This window comes from Aulonocara stuartgranti (assembly GCF_965226115.1).
Source record: "Aulonocara stuartgranti genome assembly, chromosome: 16".
NCBI classification, from domain to species: domain Eukaryota; kingdom Metazoa; phylum Chordata; class Actinopteri; order Cichliformes; family Cichlidae; genus Aulonocara; species Aulonocara stuartgranti.
The window spans coordinates 1,884,299-1,904,845 of record NC_138952.1 but is presented as its reverse complement, the minus strand read 5'-3'; the positions used below and the strand labels follow the sequence as shown (position 1 = coordinate 1,904,845).

Here is a 20,547-nt window from a genome sequence, read left to right as displayed (position 1 = left end):
TGGAGCGTTGACTATATAACAGCCTCGACCACTTTTAATCCCCACAGCATTCACTTATTATTGTCGTCAATCATGACGGTGTTTAGTGGTGAGTCATGCTTCTTGGCACACTGGGTTAGGTTAACATTTATTGCTACGGTTAGAGGTTCAAAGACAGTTTAGTCCAACAGCTCGGAGAAGAGGACAAACCGAGGTTCTCAGTGACCAGGAAATAGGATCCACACGTACAAGTGGAGCAGTTTTTAAAACAATTTCCTTTTACTGAGAAACGAAAAGGTTGTCCACACACACACACACACACACACACACACACACACACACACACACACACACGTCGGCTCCAAAGTGGCAGCAGATGCGTGGCTGAAACATGTAAAAGAAACCAAAACTATTTTATCTACAGTCAATGTTTTTATGACAAGTGGTTAATATTCATTCAAGGACATAATAAAAATGCCTTCATGTTCACAGACTTTCATCAATGGTTCCACGTTTGAATAATAAACATTTAGCCAAGATGAACAATGTTCCTCTGAAGCTCAGTAACTGACATGTTGACCATGTTATTTTGTTTAAACTAAAATTTAACAAATCGTTCTAAGAAAGCATTTAATTCTACACTCATTAATATTAATAATAGAAACACCTGTTAGTGCAACAAGCAATAAGGCCGAGAGCTTCACATTCTTCACATAACTGTTATACATGTAGGCTTCACTGCAGGCCTGTTGCATTAGAGTGCATTGCTGTTAAGTGTACTGACTGAACTGACTTAAGCAGACTGTGACTTTGGCTTGTCCAGCCTCCTGTCAGCCGCGTGGCTCTGCTGCACACGAGGAGCCCTGAATCGTCCTTAACGGGGAGGTGAATTAAGGAGTTTAGATCACAGCATGCTCGCGGCCACAGCAAACAGGTGCAGGTGTTACTTACTCCATTCTGGTGACCCAGACACAACAACAACGAGAGGAGAGGAAGGACTCGAGAGTGAGTGGGGTGAACGAGCAGGGATAGGAGCAAGACATGATCGGGGGGCATCGTGCATCACAACAAAGAAACTTTTAAAGCCGTCATTCTGTTCAAACTCTGTCACATGTTTACATGCACTGCTGTCTATGTGGCGTTTGGTGCATTACTTTGTATACAGTTAGCATAAATGGAGCCGTCTGTTCTACGTCTCGCTGTAATATGTGATGTTAATGCTGAGAATCAGAATCACCTTTGATTGTGTAACAACAGCATGAATACGACGTGCAGAGTGTGCAAAGGCTATTTTCCTGCTGTGAAATGCAGACTTTGAGAATTGAAACCACTTTTCCACAAAAATAATTTCAACTCCAGGAGCAACAACAAAAACTGAACTAATCTGATCTCAGTGTGGTTTTATCAGCTCTACGTTTCTGCCGACAGGCTGCACACAGGTACCAAAACATGCACGCAAACAGCCGAGGGCAAAATTCTTTTCCTTGTAATAAAAATGTTTGGATGGTCCGACTGTGTCCTTGTGGCCTGTCAGGATAAAAAAAGGCTGGTCTGAGCTGCTATTTGTCTCACCTCAAATATCTCAAAGCCGTAGATGTCCAGGACGCCCATGACCTTGTGCCGAGCTTTAGTTTGTGCCTGCAGGGACACAATATTGGTACCATTAGGAATAAAGTACAGCAGTGGAGTTTTGTCAGTCTAAATAAATAAATTAAAAAGATGCCTGACATCGCTTACTTGTATGCTTTCATTGATTCTGGTAACCAGCCAGCTAAACAAGCGACTGTAGAGATTTTTGGCAAGGGCATCTCGGGCATAGTAGGCCTGTGAATGAAGACACTGTTAATGATGAAGCGACAATAAAGCGAACCAGCAGAATCGGCAACGATTCATTTTATTACATATCTGCAGAATTTAACTAAACTTGTTCCTTAAAAAAAAGCTATCGTGGCTACACTGATTCAAAGGAAACAGAGCAGCGGCCATACATGAGCAGAAATATGAGGATTATAAAGTCAGGCTAATAAACCCTTTCCTCGTCTGTTCTGGGCACACAGGGCCCATGTTTGCAGCATTAATGTTATATGAAGAGTCTGAATGAACCCACTAACCTCGAAAATATGACCTACATTTGAATTTCCAGGAGGAATACTGCACATGTATAATGCAGACGTTGTCATGTAGAAGTGGCACAGAGTCGGCAGCCAGTAAAGCAAGTCAACGGGAAGAAATGGCCCTTTGGTGTGTGTGTGTGTGTGTGTGTGTGTGTGTGTGTGTGTGTGTGTGTGTGTAATAAGCAGGTGAAAGAGATGCCAGTCTGCCTCTGACCTGGGCCACATTCAGCGTCGTGGAGACTTTCTCCATTTTAGCCTCCACTGTGCGGTAGCTGAACGCCCTCTCCAGCACCGACTGCTCGATCCCCAGCAGCTCACACATCTCCTTCAAATCTGCAAAGTAGCCACAGAAAACGGATTAAGACACGCAGAAAATGCTTTTGCAGACATCAGGTCTCATCTTGTGATGGTTCTTATTCTACATTTGATTCGAATCAGAGGGTAACGTCATAAGGAAGCTGTAAGGAGGAAGAATCAACCCTCGTAACCTCCTCAGCGTTTGGGTTTTATTCCCGACAATGAGGTGTTCCCACCGGCAGAGTCGAGGGAAAAGCAAAAACAGAGGACTCATCTCAATAACACGTTGCAGCTGATTATTAACAATGCAGTCTTTGATTCAAATGTGGGAAAAAAAGAGGAAAGCATGGTTGTCCAAGACTCACTGAGGGAAAAATGCAAATGAATGATTTCCCTAAAAACAGCAGCTGTGAGGGTGAAACTCTTGTCACGCAAATCATAACACAAATATTGTTTGAGGACAACAAGCTGCCAACAGGGGACCAGGCCCAGTGAGCAGTGGGTCAAAAGGGTTAAATGAAAGGAGAAAATATTCACAATAACTCCTGTGAATAAAAAAACAAAACAGTGTCAAATATGTCCGATGAAGGCGCAGCAGCACCAAGCCCACCATTTTTGTCTTTGACGCGGCTCTCGTCGGTGCCGTTGCAGCGCGACTCTGGCTTGAACTCTATGTTGCCAAGCTTCAGCACAGCTGCCACCAGCTCCAGCACCGACTGCACCTCGTCCTCCATGAAGCCCACGATCTGCATGGCGTTCTGGAAGAGGGCGAGAAGAGGGAAAAGACAGAAACAACGTCACTAAGGCACCGACGTTCCTGCAACTTGGTGCAGAGGGGAACACCTACAAACATCACACAGAACATCCTGACAGCTGACAGGTAAAGTGAATTGCACTGATTATATCTTCATCATGGCCTCTGTTAGCAGGCGGGAGGTGTCAGAGAGGGGGAACATTTTGTCCTTAAAGTTGATGTTAGAAGCAGGAATCGTTTTCAAGCGTAAGGATTTGGGAGCGTTTGATAGAACTGGGTCAGCTCCTGTGGGGTGTTCCTGATCTGCAGGGGTCAGTGATCCAAGGTAGCTGAACCAGTGATGGGCTCATGGGTGGCCAAGACTCCCTTATGGTCAGCCTTTACTCCCACAGCAGCTCTTCAGTCCAACAGATGAGCTCAAATTGCAGAAAACGTTCATGCTGGTTCTGATAGAAAGGTGAGAAAACACAGAGCATCACAGGTTGCTGTGTGTGGAGCTGCAGACCTGACAGGGTCTCCATGCTGTCTGCTGCTGAAAGCACCAACACTGGACATGTGGCCATCAGATCTGGACCACAGAGCGATGGAAGAAGGTGGGCTGGTCTGATGAAGCACGTGGATGGCTGGGTGGTTGTTCCCCAGGTAAGTGATGAACATCTGGTACATCAGGATGCATTATGGGAAGAAGGCCAGCCAGCAGGGGCAGTGTAACGCTTTGAGCAATGTTCTGCTGGGAAACCTTGTGTCCTGCGTCCATGTGGATGTTACTTTGACACGTACCATCTACCTAAGCATTGTTGCACATCATCTACACCCTTTCGTGGGAACAGTGCTCCCTGATGGCTGTGGCCTCTTCAGCAGGATAATGTGCCACAAGTCAGAAATGGTTCAGGAATGGTTTGAGCACAACAGCCAGTTTGAGGAGTTGACTTGACCTCCAAATTCCCCAGATCTCAATCCAGTCGAGCCATGTGCTGGACCCACACGTGGAGGCCCCACCTCACAGCATACAGGACTTACAGGACCTACATCTGGGTCCAGATACAACACACCTTCAGGGGCGGAGTCCATACCTCGATGAGTCAGGAGGACCAACACAATAGGTGCTGATAATGTTGTGTATATCACTGCTCTGTGATCAGTGCTCTCACAATGAGTTTATTAAAAAGACACATCTAGTCTTCTCACTGGTTTGTGGAATCCACTCAAACTTGTACACACTGTATATATATATATATAAAGCAAAATCCTATCAAACATATCAGCACAAGCTATCATAACACCTGAAATCATGAATTTGAATATTTAAATCTCTTTAACGGAATCCCGGTCCATCATATTACAGTCAAACGTCCTCTTCCTGGATCACAGACACAGAGCGGTGAACGGTGACGACCGATGATGGAGAATTCATGAATCGCAAACATTTAATCAAACATCAACAAATAAACATTTAAGAAAAGAAAGCTCCGTGTGGCGGCGTCATTGTGTGGAGGGAATGTCGTCTCGTGCTTCCTGTGGAGAAACGCAGCTGCAGCAGGAACAGCGTTAAAAACTCTGTGGGAGTCGATGAGAAGCAGGATGTGAGGAGGGGGAATGAGTACAGTAGAGAGTGACAGAGCAGGCTGTAGGGGCTTATACAGTAGCTGAGCAAAGCATGCTGAAACAGGCCTAATGACACAGCACAGGAGATAGCAGAGCGCTTCTCCCAGACACAACACCCTCTGTGTTACCATCAATAAGGCTGAGAAGACGCACAAAGACAAAATAGCACATATTTGTGCAGAGCTTCAATAAGAGGAAACTCTTTTCTCCCGTGGCTTTCTCTGTTTTTGGAGTTTTTCCTGTGTTTAATCAATACAAACCAGTCTTTAATCCACCGTCAAGATCAAAGTTCACCTGGTTTTGCAACAGGTGGGAGGGCCGCTGGCGTGAAGTGTTTACACAGCCAGCAATACTGACGCCAAAGCACGTTTGTTCGTTTGTTCTGCCGTGGAGATAACAGGGCAATCAGACCGCCTCCTCGCTCTGCCGTGCCACACCGAGTTAACAGAAATCCCGCAGAGAGGAAAGTCTGTGCCAAACGTCACGAGGGTGAGGCGCAGCATCGGGCTCCACCAGTCATACGGACACACGTATGCGCTCTACTCACTCTGACTGTCCTGAAGTTAGCCGCATCGTCCAGTCCGCTGACCGCAGCAGAGTCCAGGCTCAGGTAGTTGTACTTGCTAAAGTCCCGGTCCAGCTTTAGCTTCCCTGTGACACACAAACCATGTGGTTGTCATTTAGACTCATGCAGCGTAACTACACTCCTGCCAGCTGCCCCATAAAATCCAGCACAGCTCTGTGAGCCGATAGAAGATGCTGAATTCAATTCCCGTTTAAAGAAACACAACTGATGGCGTTGCCTTAGAAATTTTAGAAAAATGTGTCTAAGCCCTGGGGTATTGCCCTCCTTCAGTTCTGACACGGTGTATTCAAACACTGAGCTGCTGCTGTGAACATCATGCTGGAAGATCAGATTGCCCTCTTTAAAGGCCTCCCCGTCATTTAGTAGAGAAATCCTCTTCTGGGTGCATGTGTCAGATTTCATTCATAGCAGTATTAACAACAGCTAGAGCCTCAGTGATGTGTGCGCTCTGGGGTCAATGACCATTATATTGTTCTCCTTTGTGAAGAACATTAAACAATGGCCCCTCGCAGCAGAAACGCAAACAGAGCGAGTGGGTTTCACTCTCTTTGTTCTCGTGGTGTTTATTAGGCAGGAAGGGCGACTTATTAATGCGTTAGCCATGTGTTCATGCAGCTGCATGGGGGGATTGGCACATTTAGTATACACATGGTAAACGTAACAGTAAGCAGAACATCAGGCCTATTTTTTTAATTCATACTGCGAGCATCCAGAGACGTGCACATTCTGAGGTCTTTCTCCTGATTCTCAAAGTGGCATTGATCCCGGCAGCTCTACGTTCCTGTCCAGGTCACCATTCGACCAGCTTTTCCAGCAGTTTTACTCACTGAGCGTGTCGTCTGAGGCTCCAGACAGAAGCTGATAAAAGACGTGGAAGTTCCTCTCGCCTCTCGGCTGCTTCACCACACGTGACTTCTCGAGCAGATCTAAAAAAAGAAAGAAAGAAAAAACAAAAGGAAACAATGACACACAAAGACGAACCAGAAGCCTGCACAGGAAATCCTTCTGCTGCCACTCTCAGGTGCCCCCAGCAGTAAATATCGAGCCGAGCCTCAGGAATTAAAGCTGCCCGGTCTGTATTTATAGAGCTCGACTGGGATCCTCGTCCAGCGATGGTTTTTTCAGTCTCCAAGGTGACCAAACCAATATTGGTAATTATCTCTGTGTGCAAACACCACAAGAAGAAACCCCACGAACGATATCAGACGTCAGCCCTTTCTCCGGGGCTGGAACCGAGTGCACCTGATTAAAGAGGGACCATCATCCTCTCACCACATCAGGAGGAGTACGATTTAATTAAAGCCCGACTGTGCTGCTCAGCAACATCACCGGCTGAATAAGCATTCAATTTGTCTATTTTTAAAAAACAGCTTATTTTAGGAAACTTGAAGAGTTGGTGTTGTACTCAAGTGAAGAGTCTGGGGAACAAACTGACCACAGTGACCGGGACCAAAAATCAGAAGGAAATAAAAACGGCTTTTGGCAATTTTCAGCACTTAAGGCTGTTTAAACACCGACTCACAGATCTGTGGTCGTGGCTCCACTGCAAGCACCAAACTAGAGGTCGCTGCAGCCCCGGGGCTGTCGGGGTTAGCAGCGGATTGTGACACCCACCGGCCACGAATCACGTTAGTGGCTCCATGAGAGCTTGCACATCAATAATACAACATCCACAACTGAGTGGCTGTCAGCAGCAATACAGAGCTGTGATTAAAGATACAGAGAGGACAAGACAAGCCACTGAAAACCAGTTCCTCCATCACAGACAGACACAGGGGCAGGGCAGCGAAGTGACCTGAGCACAGCCATGTCCAGCCACACTCAGTACTCAGCTTTACTTTGAAGAGAAGGAAGGATTCCACTTTCTGCTGCAAAGCCTCCTGAACAGCGTTTATTTAATGTTCCCTCAGCCTCAGATAAGCAAACACACATTCAAGCATCCGTGCGGGAACAATATTGTGTTATGTTGTGACTAAAGGCATGCCAAAAATGTCTCCCCACTATCATTACCAACGCTACTGAGAACTTCTCATAAATCATAACCAGCTATTCTCGGCCGTAGGAAGCAGCGAAGGCTCAGAGGAGGTTCGTCTAAAACATAATGAGCAGACAGGAATCCATCCAGGCCTGGAAGAGCAGCCGTGTAGCTAGCCAGCTCGGTCTGACCAAGTCACATGTCAGCAGCTGCTTCTCACAGACCATCTTTGTGTCTGACTGACTCAGGCGAGCAGACAGAGGTTCATTTGTGCCTCGGCTGTCAGCTTCCGTCTTTGTTTCTGTGACCTCTGCCGGGGAAACCAGCTCAGACAAAACAATGTGAACAGAGGCGAGATCAAACCAAAACACTGCCAAGGAGCCGAGGGGGGAAAGACGAGGCTGGAATGACGGCGTTTTTGGAGGAATGTGATTTACAAATATTTAAAATATCAATCAGGGAAAAAAAAGAAGCTTTCTTTCCATTTTATTACTCACAGTTACTGATGACTCCGCCCAGGGGATCTCCTTTGAAGTCAAACTCAATGTCCATGTACTTTCCCTGAGGGTCAAAGAGCAGCAGTTAGATTTTATTGCCATTGTCTATTTTTAAAAACGTCGTATAGATTCAGTCGGTCGGAGAAGTGTAAGGACTCCGAGCACCTAAAGATAACAGGGAGGCGTGACCTCTTTTTAAAAAATGACATTCAGGCCTTTTTTCTGACTCTCTCTGAAACCTGGAAGTTGAGACAGAGAGTCCTGTGTTTGGGCTTTTTCCCTCCTCTGATGTATTAATAGCAGACAGCTCCTCTGAACAGGCCAAGCTCTGCTGGTAAATGGGTTTTAGCCAAACTCAATAAGCCTGCTGCACTCAGCAAAATGAAGAGCCAGCTTGACTTATAGTTTTCTGATCAACCGATGGCGTTCTGATGAGCTGATATCTGGTGAGCGGGCCTGAGGTTGCTGCGAAGGTTAGCTAAATATAAACAGATCAGGGTCATAATCCGTTATAACGCTCACCGCTACAACTGCATGTCCGTGCACCGGCACGTGCTGCCATCTAAAAGTAGGCGGATGATTAAAAACCGTGTGCACGGTGACACAAAAACTGGGACACGACAGGTAGGTTGGCAGTTCGCCTGCGAGCTGGCACACGCTGGGAGAATCGTTTTCTTTTACAATAATCGAGCGTCAGGCACAAGAAGGAGAACAAAGTTCAGTCCTGGGGGGCTGGGGTGTTACTGAAATAGACTTTTTTGGGATGGACTGCCAGCTGCTAAGATGAAGTGACTTTTTCTCTTTGAAGAAACTGCAGCTAACTAAACATTCATGTTAGAAACATTTAGAAATGAACAGCGATGGAAATCACAGGAGATCAGACGTCCCCAAAATACTGAACTGGGCAGTTTGAGGAAAACAAAGGCAATGTTACAACTGCAGTTACATTGTTACATTGTAACATTGAAATTGCAGTGTGTGTGTGTGTGTGTGTGTGTGTGTGTGTGTGTGTGTGTGTGTGTGTGTGTGTGTGTGTGTGTGTGTGTGTGTGTGTCTGTCTGTCTCCAAGGACCAAAGCAGCTACTTAATCACCCTTATGACGCCAGACCTATGTTAGAGATAGGCATTAAATTTCTGCTTTTCCAACAATCAGATTCAGAGAGATACGAGACGCAGAGGAACGGGGGGCGCAGTGTAGGTGAAAGGCCTCGTCCTGCTCGCTTTATGTAAAGAGCATTTCCTGAGGCATGTGCACATGTACTATATCAAATGTGCAAAGCCTGCTCAGACTGAGGGGGCGTGTGGACCCGTCTACTGGGAAGATCCAGGGTCTCAGATTACATGGGAACACAGGGAGGACACCAAGAAATATCACCTGTATTTGAAAAAACATATTCACATGCATGATAGTCAAACTACCTCACATGCATGAAAACACGTTCTGGAGTAATGTTGCCATAAACACAAACAGTATAAGCACACAGGACATGCACACCAAGTATTCAAGAAACAAAAGCTTTCTGAAAAAGAATGTGTGTCACGAGATCATTTTTCCAAACCACAGAAGCTCGTCCTGCATACTTACAAATCTGGAAGAGTTGTCATTTCTTACAGTTTTGGCATTTCCAAAAGCTGAAGAGAGGAAAAAAAGAAAAATCAGACACAAATAATTAAACTAATGGATTCAGAAAGCTTTACAAATAATGCAAAGCTTGTGCAAATAACCTCAGAGTAAAGTTACCGCCGATGCATTGCAGAGAGGCCATTAAGAATATTCAAAACCTTCATAATGATCCCTAACCTCGTGCCCGAGTCCAGCTAGCTGTCAATCATACATGGCCTGGATGTCAAAGCCATTTGTACTGATGAGGCCCCATAATTCTGGGTGGATTAAGCAAAGCACCAGGGCTTTGCAGGCTTAGGGCGGGCTGAACCTTGATGTCACGCCACGTTCAAAAAGTGCTTCAATGCGGGCTCCTGCTTGTAAATAAACGTAACTAAAGGGTTCATTAAATATTCATTTTTGACACAAACAACTTTGTGTTTCGTGCACAATCAGGCCTTTCAGAACATCTCCCTGCTACGACCTTTCCATTGGCTTCACACCACATTTCTACATAAAGATGCCATTAACGTGTCACGCATCACAGCGCTATTAGCATAACTGCTTAATTGCTGATAACAGCTGATTAATGTGCATTTAAGTCGGCGGTTGCTGTGAATGTGTGGGCTGCTAGTCTGGCACAATGGCAGCCAGAGGGAGAGGAGGACGGGGAAGGAGAGGGCTGGAGGAAGATAAAGAGACGTAAATGAAAAGAAACCGAGGGCGACAAAGAACGAAACCAACGTGTATCGTGTCGCAGAGCGCGAGCGTGACGGATCCGTCGTGTTAAGCGTGACTCTGTTCCCTTTCCCCCTTCTCAGTGTTAGGGCAATTAGACTGACGTGAGCTAAACTCTTGCAGATGTGCGGGGTTTTCTGCAGCAACCCGGGCATACAGCTTCATCATTCATGGGCATTTCCTGTCCACTGCCCCCAATTAAAATACAGCTGTTTGTGTGCCAGAACTGAGCTGTGGGAATGAGTGTGTGTGTGTGTAGCGTCCCGTTTAGCTAAGAAAATAAAAAAGTGTATTATACAGTATTTATAAGATCCCTAAAGTTATTTTGCGGATGAGTTAACTTGCCTGTGATTACATTTCCATGGTTATATAATCATCTGTGTTTACAGATTAGCTAAGCTAGCTAAAAGAAATGTTTTGTAGGTTGTGTGACTAACTGCCAGGAGCTTTGCATTTTTGTTTTGGTGTATTGTGCATTTGGAAATCAAGCCAAAATATCAAAGACCATCATTAAACGCTCTCATGCAGCGGTTTGCAGTGCATTTACAGTCGGGCTGCAAATATCCTGCACAGTCTTCTCGTTTCCTAAACGCCGAGTAAAGAAAGCCGCTTTTCTCAGCTGCACTTTGAAGATCTCTTGAATTAGAGCAGCTCTGGCAACCCCTCAACACACATCCACCCTCCAAACGTGAACTTCAGACAACCCAGCTCCTGAATTGGGACGCAGCTTGGGCATCTTCACTCACCCTCCAGCACGGGATTGGACTGCAGCAGCTGTTCCTTGACCTTATTCACCTCGTGGCCCTTCCCACACACCGCTGCCACATACGACATTACCAGCTTACTGGCCTCTGAAACACACACACAGATAAATATAATGTGATTCACATGACTGAGGGACAAGTGCAGAGATGTCGACCTGTTTCACCATCCCCTATAAAAATCCCCCTTACATCATCCCCCCCGACAGCCATCAGAGCAGGGTGTGGACCGTTCGTTAGGGTGCAGAGCAGAAGAGGAGGTCCCGTTATAAAGACTTGCTTTGTTAAATTACACGGTGACCAGAATTGCATCACATTATCATCATTCATACTATGATTACACTGAAAGCCAGGGGAAAGCACGGGAATAAAACTTTCTGTGGAGCTGAAAGTGATTTAAAAATGCTCCAGCACAGCGTGCTGCAACTAAGACACGTTTCCCCAAAAATAATTCTCTGCTTGGCTCAAAAAGCTACATGTCCTGTCTGAAGAAGCGACAAGCCTCGTCGGACGACGGCTGGCATCAGGATCGTCTCTCCTGACCAGAGAGCGGACGGTGACCCAGAACCGGCGATGCGTGCGGCGTGCCAGGCAAGGACAGGAAAGACCTTCAGAGCAGTCGTCGGTACAGATTCCTGATTAGTCTGGCAAACAGCTCGGGACACGTACTTTTATCTAAACGTAGGAAAAAACTTTTCTGAGTTACAAGCTGAGGACTTTAATCCTCACGTTGTTATCTCTCAGGTTAGGAAAGTAAACGTACTCCGTCTGCAGACAATAAAAACTGTTATGTCTCCTGCACACTGAGATGGAATCTGATAATAATTTTGGTCACATCCCCTTTATAGAAGCCACAGTCAGATGCATACTGCTGTTACCTGTGACACAGCACAGGAAATACCATCCTCGTGTGTTTCTGTACAGTATGTGAAACTGCTCCAGAACATGGATACACCATCATAAAAACCACACAATATGGAAAAAGGCTTCAGTCTGATGGAAAGTCCAGCCTTTAAGTGTTCATAACAGTGTGAATGTGACTGACTGGCTCTGAATATACATAATTTCACAAATATGAGGAAACCACAGCCGTGTGTTTGCTGCTGTAATATGTCTACCGCCATGACTTTATGTGAGCAGAGTCATTATCTAGTTTCATGTCCCAACACGATGTTCTCAAAACAAAACTGACATCAGCTCCTTTTTATGGAGGATTACATCCCACAGCCCTTATCGGCTTCTTTACAAGTTATGACTACATTTAAAACAAAGAACCGCTGAGCACATGAAGTGTTAGACACTCTGTTAGAGCCTGATTGTTCAGTGTGGTGAGGTGATCCTGTTACCTGCTCTGAAGTTATGACACAACAAAAAAAACTGAGCATTTACCAGTTTTCCCAGCTCCGCTCTCCCCTGTGATGAGAATGCACTGGTCCTTGTCCTGGTCCCTCAGCGAGCGGTAGGCCTCGTCTGCCAAAGCGTAGCTGCAAAAGCACAAACCCGAAAGCCTCCACGTTACATTTGCACACAGCTAACTGCTGTTCACGTATATTCTCTGACATTTTGTGGGTGAGGGCAGTTAGAGGTCGTTCACACACGCTGCACGCTTATGTGCCAGGCTGCATGGCGTCTACACTAATCACCAGCACGTGGGATCACTGGCTTGGATCGGGACATCTTGGACATGCACAGACGTGCAGTGAGCTGCAGCTTTATTTGGCTGGCCTGTCCTCGGGATTTGGCTCTGACAAAACTTAATTATTAAAATGATGTCACAGCGACTCTGATTTGTTGTATATTTATACACATATTGAAAACTTTACATATAAAATGCATTTTTAGGAATCTGCCTGCTTTAATAAAACCTCGAGAGGTCCCCGAATAATGAAAGCAGTCTACGTGAAACCGACCTGGGTGGATAATTAATGATACAAAGGTTAAAAAAAAACCTACGTCTTACATTCTGGGACAACAACACAAAGGAAAAGTGAAACTACAGTTTCGCCCCCACTCAGTTCCACAACAATACATTATTTGTTCTCTTAATGCAGGAAATCCCCTGTGATGGTCTGAGATCAGGGTGTGGATGTACGAGGGCCATATCGCAGTGACAGCTTTTTATCTCTTGTGGCAAAATGGTCTATAATTCTGACACGATATTCCCACAAAGACAGAGCGCTAAGGAGACGCCTGCGACAACAACTTTTTACAGCTTCCATTTGGCAAACAGTCGTTCACAGCGCGGCAAGAGCTGCGTCCAACTTTCTCCTCCAACAGGACACGAGACGGCAAATCAGCTGTTCCGGCCCGTACTTTGGCTTGATTCAGGAATTTGGTCCAAAGCAGTGTGTGTCTGTGTGTGTGTGTGTGTGTGTGTGTGTGTGTGTGTGTGTGTCTGTGTGTGTGTGTCTGTGCAGGAAAAGATAGAGTGGATTTGCAATATCGGATCATCTAAGACCTCCATTATGAGCTCCGGCAGGATTAAGTAAAGGCTGATGTATTGTGGGGGTGTCACTGGAAAGAAACTGGGATAACACAAATTTTGTCTTAAGCTCATTTCAAACAGACGACCTCGCTGCTCACGTGACCCCGAGAGTCCCCAAGATCTCTACAGATACAACAAGACTCTCTTAGTTCTGATAACATTGAAAGCATCAAGGTCTTAATCTCCCAGCTTTTCGAGTATCAAGCAAAGATCAACATCTTTAAGTTTTACATTTCACATTGAGTAAAGGGTAAACATAGCTCTAGGTCATTTTGGAGGAATGCTTCAGAAACAGCCTCTCCCCAGCGTCTAATTTGCTCTTATTCCTGCCTGGAGGGTGGGAACACTCGAAAAGTCCCAGGTCTCGGTAATATCCCAAATCAAGAATTTATATGCACAAAGTGCACCCGACGTGAACGCAGGGAGGAATGTGACATTCACGGATGCTGACACGCAGCACTACCATTGGGCACTGGGTCTGAACTCTGAACGCTTGCTGAGGTTACATTTATTTGTAGAGGCAATGCTGTTGTCAGATTCAAGTACTCTGCACATCAAAATGAGCTCCAACCATCTGGCTTTAAAACCAGTTAAATTAGGTTCAAAGCGATTTCTAAAGGAAGTGTCATCATTCGAGTTTGTGCAAAGGCTGTCCGGCATCATTCTGTAATTCCTGCTCCAGCTTTCAGAAATCCACCAAGACGTGGAAAATGAAACTCCTGCCTAAATCTAATTTTGGGTGAAGCAGCGAATGCATTAGTGAGGCCGGGGCTGCACGGAGCCGAACTTTAAAGCGTGCAATCACACACTGAACTAACACTGACCCCTGATTTGTAAAGAAGTTGATTGCTAGTAGGAAGCCATGACAGAGAGAGTGCCAGAGATAGACAGCCTAGTGAATGTATTCCAGACCACAATATGAAGTTAAAGCTCAGGCGGGCTAATGGAGCTCAAGGTTCTGCACCATCACACATTGATTTGGATCAGACCTCATTCGGCCCTGCTGCCAGGCCTCTCCTTTAACAGCCCCCAGTGCAGGCCCGCAAACAATCCATAAGGTAATGGGCTATACTAGGGCAGCATTTCTCCGACTGACAGGCTGGTGTGAGTAGTAAATATAATTGTGAACTAATATGAAGGAACCCAGAGAAACCATACCACACCAAAGAACAGGATTCCAGTTAAACTCCCATTCAGTCCATTTATTTACCCTGGAGTCCTGTAAATATGGCTAATAAATAATAACCCAGATGTGCTGTAGGCATCCAGGACAACAGTTTGCCAATTCAATTTCATTTATACAGCGTAAAATCACAACAACAGTCGCCTCACAGTGCTTTACTGTAGACCCTACAATAACACATACAGAGAAATACCCAGCACTTTGGCGACAGTGGGAAGGAAAAACTCCCTTTTAACAGGAAGAAACCTCCAGCAGAACCAGGCTCAGGGAGGGGCGGGGCCATCTGCTGCGATTGGTTGGGGAGAGAGAAGGAAGACAGGATAAAGACATGCTGTGGAAGAGAGACAGAGATTAATAACAAAAACACCCAGTGCATCATGGGAGTCCCCAGCAGCTTACACCTATTGCAGCATAACTAAGGGAGGATTCAGGGTCACCTGGTCCAGCCCTAACTATATGCTTTAGCAAAAAGGAAAGTTTGAAGCCTAATCTTGAAAGTAGAGATAGTGTCTGTCTCCTGAATCCAAACTGGAAGCTGGTTCCACAGAAGAGGGGCCTGAAAACTGAAGGCTCTGCCTCCCATTCTACTTTTAAATACTCTAGGAACAACAAGTAGGCCTGCAGAGCGAGAGCGAAGTGCTCTAATAGGGTGATATGGTACTACAAGGTCATTAAGATGAGATGGGGCCTGATTATTTAAGACCTTGTATGTGAGGAGCAGGATTTTGAATTCTGGATTTAACAGGAAGCCAAAACAGGTTTATAGATATAGTCATATCTGAAGGTTACACTTCGTCGTCCCGTGGATTTATTTCCACGCATCCTCCAGGTCAGAAACACTGAGTGTGAAATTAACCGTGAATGTTACGTTTTTGCAGGGAACTGAAACCAACTTCCAGCTAGCAGCATTATTTTTTTCTGTCCCCAAGTATAAGCCTCTAATTCAATCCCCACCCCCACAAGCTCTGATCACAGCCCACCCCCCTGCCCTCTCCTGTACAACCAATCCAACGGGGTTGCATGGACGAGACCTGCCACAGGACATTACGTCACTGCTGAAAACGGCAGCAGAGCACAGCAGATGTCTGCTTTGTGAAAACACTCCTGTTGCCTGACCTGATCCTGACAATGAGCAAACCATCACACAATTATCCCCCCCAGAGGAAGCCTGTGGGCCCGGGGGAAGGGGCGAGTGTACCAGGAGAGGGCAGGGGGCGTAAAATAGGAGAGTGGGGGTCTTTTGCCACGGACTTGTCCCAGTGAGAGACACACACACACACACACACACACACTTGCTATTCATATTCGTAATTATAATATGAATAGAGGTCAGCAGAAACAAGCCACACCCAAACCTTCACAAGATTTGCATCTTAAAATTGAAGAAATAAAACATTTAATCACCAGTAATTTGTCTCAACTTACAGTTTGTGATAATAATTATTCTGTATTTTTATTAAATGGACAAAAAATAAATAAAAATGTGCATATTTACAAATAAGAGAGCAACATAAAGCTGGGAAATGAGTCTAAACAGCAATTAGAGTTGTGAAGTGATGAAGCATCAAGACCTTGAGAGAGAAAACAGAGAGTGAGGACTAAAAACCCCCCAGAGGCCTCCCTGATCAGTGTGTGGAGATGGGGGTTAGGCTGGGATCAGGCCTTGGGCTGTAAGCGCTGCTTGGCACCTCCCCTAGACATCTGCCTGCAGGCTGTAATTTGGACGTGCACGTGGCAGCGGTGAACACAAAGCCACACTGGCATGAGGTAAGCAGCAGAAAATAGTGCCTTCAGTTCTTTTACCACCAGCCTCTGGTAGCACAGGAGGTTGGTGACCTGAATTTCAAGGGTGGAGTACTTTGAGGAGAGACTGAACATACTTTAATGTCAGGATAGATGGTGATGAAGCTGTAATGTATGGCCTGGAACCCACCCAGCTACTGGAAGATAAAAGGCTGTCCCCAATTAATGATCATCTTACTCAGGGGCTCTTAGCCGTGTCATCGTGCCGCCTTTTGCACATTTGCGAAGTCATTTTCCAAAAAATCGTTTCATATCTTGCCCTGCAGTGGTAGTTATTGTTACTCGTTTCCATGCATAGGAGGGGGCAGCACAGTAGCCTGTGATCTCAGCGTGACCTGGCTCCTCTACAGGAAATCCGCCGCGCTCCAAAGAAGAAGCCAAGGAAACAACTCTTTCCTGACGCTGTACGGCCAGGTGGAAGAGTGGGTGAGTGCTGCAAGAAACACAGGGACGCGCAAATTCAGTGGCACATGCTTGGAGAGTTTAACCTTGTGGTGTGGGTGGGCAAGAGAGCGGATATGCACATGCACACAAAAGATCTTGATCCTAACAGATGTGCACCATCTGCACACCAAGTAAAACAATGCTGTTCTGTAAAACAGGTGGTAAGGAAAAGATCAGCTCACAGGATGAGCATCTAACAAAGAAGAAGAATATGACTACTGTCTCATAATCAAAGGAGGATTCGAAATGTGCAGCGTGCAATAAGGAACACCTATAACTTACTAAATTGAAAGTTCATAGTTAAGCACAGCTGCCACAGCTCTATAATTTATTCAACACTAGGTCGTCTAAGACCTTGGCTAAATTGCTCATTGATACCATCCACCCATACATCAAACTTTGAAAGGATCTACAGCTTTAATTTATTTTACCACACAGCAATTTAGTGTTCCAGAGCCGAGGAAAACACCAGTCCGAGCTGTGTATGCGATCAGTGAGAAAGCAGGAAAACAGCAGGTTGAGCAAGGTAGCAAACATCCTCAAAGACGCATTCAAGCAAAGAATTTTATCAATCTCTGGCATCAGGCTTTTGTGAATATGCTTTAATACATATTTTTCATGCACACACACATATTCAAATCTATAATAAAAGGCTTGAATGGTGTCATGAGAATTTATGCAAAGGAAAATTTTAAGGAAAGCAAAAGAACCTTGAAAGTAACAATTGTGTAAAAGATGGCCACATGTGCCGAGCTGCAGACAGCATGATGGAAACAGCTTTTTATAGCTTCGAAAGCGCCGTCCAGTCAGGTTTGAGGACTTCCTCTCTTCAGGGCTCCTGGTCACTACAGGCTCAGAGGCCTTTAAATGCAAAACAAATCTCAGTATTTAAGTACGTGGCTGCTGGTACTGAGATAAACGTGTTCATTTATTTTGTTTCAGTGGGCGACAGACTAGGACTGCAGGTCGGCCGGTTTATCACAGAGACTCTTGCTACCTGGCCATGCTGTTGTAATAAAGGTAGAATACTAAGATAAGCAAGGCTGCTTTGAAAGCAACATTATCTGGACGGCAGCATATGCTGCAAAACTTGTTTATCATACACCATATGTGTAAGTCGCTAATGTCGTGCCATCATGGACGCGGGCTTTTGAACCGGGAGCTGACAGCAGGCCAGATGTTCCCTCTCTTCTTCACCCAAAAGCTGCATTGTTGATGGTTTCCCAAAGTCATTTCAAATCTCGATTTGTTGGACACAACACGACAAAATTGCTTCTCTTGAGTCTGTGTGCTCTAATAACACGTCTACTTTGTTACTTGCTATGACGCCTCATTAAACCTTACATAATACACTGGTGTCAATCTCAATAATAAAATGTTCCTATTCATAGTCATTTGCTTAATATGCAACCTTTGTTCTCATTAAATTAATTCCAATGTCCAAGGTCTACAATCCATGCAAAAATCAAGCTTGGCCCTGATAATCATCCCTACATCTCTCCATGTAACGCCATCAGCTCGACCTTTGGGGCCTGGGGTCAGGCTCTTTGGGTCTGTCAAGTGTGACTGGCAGTAATAACTCACAGCTCACAGACAGATTTGGGCCACGTCCACACTAATGCGTTTTCGATTGAAAACTTTTTCTCCCGTCCACGCTGAGACGGCGTTTTCAAAACACTCTCAAAAGCGCATACATACATACATCGCAGTGTGGACAGCAAAAACAGAGACTTTCTAAAACGATGACACATGTTAGTCATGTGATGCAGTCATGTGACTAATTAAACTAAGACAGCGGAGGACATTACACAGCAGCTGTTTTGTTTGACAGCTCTATTAAAGATTAATATCAGCCTGCACGCGCTCCTGAGAGCTTTTCTTCAAATTCTTTAATTCTCACTCGCTTTTGCAACTTTGTACTTTTGTGTTACTCGCAGCAACAACTCCACCTCATTGTGAGTCCATTTAAAAAACTCGCTGCTTTTCCTCCACATTTTGCTGCAACGTTTCAAAGAGCCGGAAAGTAAATAAGCGGCAGACGGAAATGAGGCAGGTCGAATCTTCTTGCGCTTCACGCATGCGCAGGACTGGAACGTAATGTTTTCAGCCGTTTCAATGTGGACGCACAACTGTGTGAAAAAGACCGAAAACACTAGTGTGGACGCGGCGCGCTTTCGGAAGGAAACGCCGTTTTCAAATCTGTCCGGGCTGGTGTGGACGTAGCCTTAGAAATACGAGTTTATATAATGATGTACGTCGTTGTTATATCAAAATGTAAATAAATGATCTGCCTCATAATAACACATAAACCAGTTTGTTATTACTCTCAGTCTTAGTGAGATTATTATGTGTGACAGTTAATAAGACATCAGTTTGTGGGAGTTTACTTTGTGTGTCTGTGTGTTGTTCGGGGCAGATAATACTTACTGAGCACCTGCAAAAAATTAATTAAAGCATGCAGTGTGTGCTCGCTTCTATTGAGGCTCTTCAGCACACAATAATATAAATAAATCTTATTATTGTCGGAGATATAAGGTTGGACGCTGGAACAATATTGCACGCAGCTAATACGAGTCTTATCTATTTGCCTGCGTTTCGGTATGCCTCACATATTTTGTTATGCAAGCTGTGTACACAGATAAAAGCTGCACCCATTGTTCTGACTATGAATAGGCAGAGTTTACAATGGATTTGGACGCTGACACACAGAGCAAATCCATTTAAAAAATATATGCTCGCCGAAGCAATAACTATCAGCCGCAGCAGTGTTTAATCTGTATCGTGTTAAACTATTGGCAGGTAAACGTATCGTCTTTGAAGACGGGGAAAATCTAAAGCTTTCTAAATTAAACACTGACAGCAGGGTTTTTAGTCTCATGGCATCAAAAAGATGAAAACTGCTCATGTAGAATTACAGCACAAATCAAGAGTCAAAACCAGCACGATCATACTTAACACAGACACGTTTTTCATCTCACGGTTTGTACGTTCAGTAACAAGCAACAGGGGCCCAACGTGAGCAAGAAGCAGGATGTAAGGGACTGCTCTCCTCAGGGGCAACGGGAGGTTATTACCGTCATGACGTCCGAAAAATAATTCGTTTATTCTGCATTTATTAGCCATTTTTTCAGTTTCAACCTGATGGGCTGCTTAAGCTCTACAGGCTCCTAATCAGTGCGTGTACACTGTACTGCATTTTTCTAATGATATAAGCAGCCAGAGTACTGCCTGCATGCACGAATGCAGCAACTGATTAGAAATTCTTGCATTATCCAGTTGAACACATTTGCATTTTATTCTTGGGTTGATGAGGTGGGTGGAAAAAGGAACACACACACGTTTTCTATCGTCTCACCATTACGCCAACACACATGCTGGAGAGGACTCACGCTGCCCACCTGAGTCAAAGTGCCATTTCAACAAGTGCCCACTTAAATCCACCTACATGCAGGTTCTGAGGTGCAACTTACCAAGGCGTCCTTGAACACAGTATTATAACACCAGAACAGTCCATGTGACTCGTTTGTTACCCAACAGCTCGAGCTGTGCAAATATCCAATAATATGTACTGTGTCCTTATTTCATATTATTTATAACATGCATAAATCCACATATTGCCTTTTGGTTAGTGTTAGATAGCACAGGTGTGATATCATCCTGCAGTAAATGACTCTGAAGTCCACATCCAGTGAGTAAACTTTATTTTTTCCAACCATATCTTGT

The 20,547-nt window shown here is 45.0% G+C and overlaps 1 protein-coding gene across 7 annotated transcripts in view; it reads right to left on the bottom strand.

Annotated features, from left to right (window-relative positions):
* myo1b (myosin IB) overlaps positions 1-20,547 on the bottom strand; it is a 56,120-nt gene that overhangs the window by 19,174 nt on the left and 16,399 nt on the right. For all 7 annotated transcript variants that reach the window (XM_082509163.1, XM_082509166.1, XM_082509164.1 and 4 more), the window contains exons 4-13: positions 12,299-12,393; positions 10,895-10,999; positions 9,393-9,439; positions 7,808-7,871; positions 6,163-6,261; positions 5,297-5,400; positions 3,001-3,148; positions 2,308-2,426; positions 1,717-1,803; positions 1,552-1,617 (exon numbers count right to left, since the gene is read on the bottom strand). In XM_082509163.1, the coding sequence (XP_082365289.1) occupies positions 1,552-1,617; positions 1,717-1,803; positions 2,308-2,426; positions 3,001-3,148; positions 5,297-5,400; positions 6,163-6,261; positions 7,808-7,871; positions 9,393-9,439; positions 10,895-10,999; positions 12,299-12,393 (934 nt within the window). The remainder of the gene's footprint in view (positions 1-1,551; positions 1,618-1,716; positions 1,804-2,307; positions 2,427-3,000; positions 3,149-5,296; positions 5,401-6,162; positions 6,262-7,807; positions 7,872-9,392; positions 9,440-10,894; positions 11,000-12,298; positions 12,394-20,547) is intronic.